Source organism: Oxyura jamaicensis, assembly GCF_011077185.1.
Source record: "Oxyura jamaicensis isolate SHBP4307 breed ruddy duck chromosome 12 unlocalized genomic scaffold, BPBGC_Ojam_1.0 oxy12_random_OJ72159, whole genome shotgun sequence".
NCBI lineage: Eukaryota > Metazoa > Chordata > Aves > Anseriformes > Anatidae > Oxyura > Oxyura jamaicensis.
This window is the reverse complement of record NW_023304287.1, coordinates 5245-8457: the sequence shown is the minus strand read 5'-3', so window position 1 is coordinate 8457 and position 3213 is coordinate 5245. Positions and strand designations below refer to the sequence as shown.

General features: G+C 70.3%; 1 protein-coding gene across 1 annotated transcript in view; it reads right to left on the bottom strand.

The window, feature by feature from the left end:
- Nucleotides 1-293: 293 nt before the first annotated feature.
- The window catches only part of PCBP4 (poly(rC) binding protein 4), a 3795-nt gene continuing 875 nt past the window's right edge, over nt 294-3213 (bottom strand). Inside the window, exons 2-12 of the mRNA XM_035312325.1 lie at nt 3090-3188; nt 2875-2898; nt 2762-2794; nt 2355-2471; nt 2113-2244; nt 1768-1896; nt 1550-1624; nt 1349-1393; nt 1042-1117; nt 655-707; nt 294-474 (exon numbers count right to left, since the gene is read on the bottom strand). Coding sequence (XP_035168216.1) covers nt 301-474; nt 655-707; nt 1042-1117; nt 1349-1393; nt 1550-1624; nt 1768-1896; nt 2113-2244; nt 2355-2471; nt 2762-2794; nt 2875-2898; nt 3090-3185 — 954 coding nt within the window. The 5' untranslated portion in view covers nt 3186-3188 and the 3' untranslated portion in view covers nt 294-300. The remainder of the gene's footprint in view (nt 475-654; nt 708-1041; nt 1118-1348; nt 1394-1549; nt 1625-1767; nt 1897-2112; nt 2245-2354; nt 2472-2761; nt 2795-2874; nt 2899-3089; nt 3189-3213) is intronic.

Here is a 3213-nt window from a genome sequence, read left to right as displayed (position 1 = left end):
GACAGGGTGGTGAGTGGCACGGTGAAAAAAGAGGGGGGATCACCTGCCCGCTGTAGGGCATGGAAACCCCACGCCCCATCCCTTGTGCCACGGGTCCCTGCGGCGCATCCCGGGCACCCCGCTGAGGCAGGGGGGCTGAGACCCTGCGGGGTCCAGGGCCCTGCCCTGTTGTCTCGGGACCTCAGGATACCCACCTTCACGTGGAGGGGGTCCCCAAAAGCTGCGGTGCCAGGAGGTGCCACTCTTGCAGCCAGCACCCCCCTACCCCCCCCCCCAGCTGCTTTTTGGGGTGCGGGGAGCTTACCAGGCGGTGATGAGGTACTGAGCCAGGGTGATGCTGACGGGGGACCCGGTGATGGTGACGTGCCGCTCACTGGACCCCTCGGTCTGGTTCCCGATCTTGATGTGGGCGCCCGACATCTGCCGGATCTCGCTGATCTTGCTGCCGTGCCGGCCGATGATGCAGCCGATCAGCTGGGGGGGGGGGGAGCAGAACCAGGCTGAGCGGGGCCGGGCGTCCCGGGGGAACATCGGGACTTTGCGAGGCCACGCTCTGCCGGAGCAGGGAGCTCCCAGGGGCTGCGGTGGGGGCACGGGGGGGTGCAAGCCATGCCCCCACCCCCACCCCCCCCCGGCCCCAGGACCCACACGTACATCATTGGGCACCAGGAACTCCTGGGAGCTGCTCTGCGAGCTGGAGTCCAGGCCTGGAGGGAGAGGTGGAAGCGTTAGGGGGGGTCTCCAGCAGCCCTGTGCCCCCCGACTCCATGCTGGCCGTGGGGATGGACCTGAAGGAGCCGCTGGGAGAGGCCGTGGGGAGGATGGGACGTGGGCACCGGTCTCCTGCCACGAGGCTGGAGGGCTCAGGGCAGCGTGGGCACCCCACAAAAACAAATAAAGGGGTCTTGGGGTGGGGAGGGCACACCAAGGAGATGGGACCAGGGAGGGCACAAGGGATGGGGATCCCCTTGCCTTTGCCAGGGCCAGAAGTAGGTCAGAAGGGGCATAGTCCCCCGGTGCCCAGCCCTGAGGGGAGCTCACCTGGCACCATGGAGGGTGGGTGGCCCAGGGACGTGAAGGGGACAGTGTGCCCCGACAGCTGCTGCAGCTTCGTGACCTGCCCGGGCATTGCGAGGAGACAGAGGCGTCAGGAGGGCAGGGGTGATGGCAGAGCCCCCTTATCCCCCAGGCCGGGCTCTGTCACCCGTGCAGCGCATACCCCGTTCCAGCTGGGGGCTGGCACGCACCTCGTGCCCATGGGGACATCCCCCAGGGTCCCACCGGTGCCCCAGCACAGGGGACAGGGACAGGGCTGCACCCCGTGTGCCAGGGGGTGGGAAAGACTCACCTCTGCTGGAGAGACCCCACCGTACTGCCCCTGCATGGAGAAACCCTGGGGGGGGGGGGACGGGTGTCAGCTGGGGGCCGCGGGGGGACCCTTGCCCGCACAGACAGGGGACAGCAAGGAGACCCCCGCCCCCAAGCCCCGAGCCCACCAGAGCTACCCCTTGCCGGCAGAGGCTGGGCCCCCCCGCCCCGAGCCCCTTACCTGGTTGGCAGAGAGCAGGATGGTGCCCAGGGAGAGCCCGGGGTGGTAGGGGATGGTGGCCCCCTTCGGAGGCGACTGGAAAGGGAGGGAAGGAGGCGGAGGGGATGAGATGGGGTCAGGTGATCCCCCCCCCCCCCAGCTCCTACTGCCTCCCACACCGCCGGCAGGCTGGGCAGGGGTGCTCCCGTGGGCTGCCGTGCCCGGGGCTGGGCGGCTACCTCCAGGATGACGGCGCAGATCTGCCTGACGCACTGGATGATGGTGTCCGGCACCCCCGAGACGGTGACAGCGCGCTCAGTGGAATTGGGCAGGAGGTCGCCAGCCACCTGCACCTGAGCCCCCGTACTCTGGGGAGGCAAAGGGGGCTGCTGGGGGGGGTGGGGGGGCTGCCATGCCTCTCGCTCTCCCCCCCCAGCCCCTCCCGGGACCTTTGTGGGACCCGAGGGGTGATACTCTGCTCCTGCATCGCTTCTCGGGGAGCGCGGTGGCACCCGAGCCGTGGGGCGAGCGACGTGGGGTGACCGATGGGGCCTCCTCCCGGGGCCTGGCCTCCCCAGCCTCACCTCCCGGATCTCTCTGATCTTCGCTCCAGCCTTGCCGATGAGCGAGCCGCACTGGCTGGCGGGGATGACGAGGCGCAGCGTCACCGGCGCTCTGCCCGCCGCGGCCCCCTCGGCGCTCCCTGCTCCCAGGTCCTGCGGAGGCGAGGGGGGGACACACACGTGGCATTGGACCTCCAAGGCATGGGGGGTGGAGGGGGGGGGGGGGCTCCCGGCGCCTTGCTGGGGAAGGGGGGGCTGCCCACCTCCTCCAGCTTGAAGGCGATCATGGAGACGGCACGGAAGACGGCATCGGTGGAGCCGGTGATGGTGGTGATGCGCTCGGGGCAGGACCCCTCCGAGATGGTGATGCGTGCACTGCTCTGGGGACAGCGGCGTGCCCTGTCAGGGGGACCTCGTGCCCGGCCAGCACGGGGCGGGGGGGCAGCACGTTGCAGGCCCTTGGGCTTGACCTCCCCCGTGGCAGAGAGCTCACCGGGGGCTTCATCCTTGATGCTGCCCCCTTCGGCTTTTCCTTTCCCCATGCCCCCAGGGTCTCCCCATCCCGCCGCCCCGTGCGTCCAGCCTGGGGTGCCCGGGCTGGGCAGGGACCCTGCCAGACGGTGGGAGGCACCGGGACAGAGGAACCCGCAGCCGCCCGGTACGCCCCTACCTGCTCCCGTATCCTCTTAACCGTCTCTCCTTTCTGCGGGGAGAGGAACAGGGCCGGTGGTCAGGGCCAGGAGCTCACAGGGCCAGCACAGCCCAGGGCCCCCCAGCCCTTACCTTGCCGATGATGCTGCCGATCTCCTGCGGGAGCAGAGGCCAGGGCAGCCCCGTTAGTGGGCAGCCCCCCAGCCCGGCCCCGGGGGCTGGTGACACCGGGGCAGAGCTGGCAGGGGCGAGGAGAGCCCTGCCTTAGGATGGGGGCAAGGAATCCTCCTGGAGATGCTCATCCCCAGGGGGTGGGTGCTCCGGCACGGCCCCCCTCCAGCAGTTACCTTGCCGTGCATGAGCATGCGCAGGGTCAGGGTGATGCTGAGCTCCGGCTCCTCGGGGCCACCCTCCGCGCCGCTCGCTCCGTCCGGCGATGCCATGGCCTGGGGGACACGGGGGGGGGGGGGG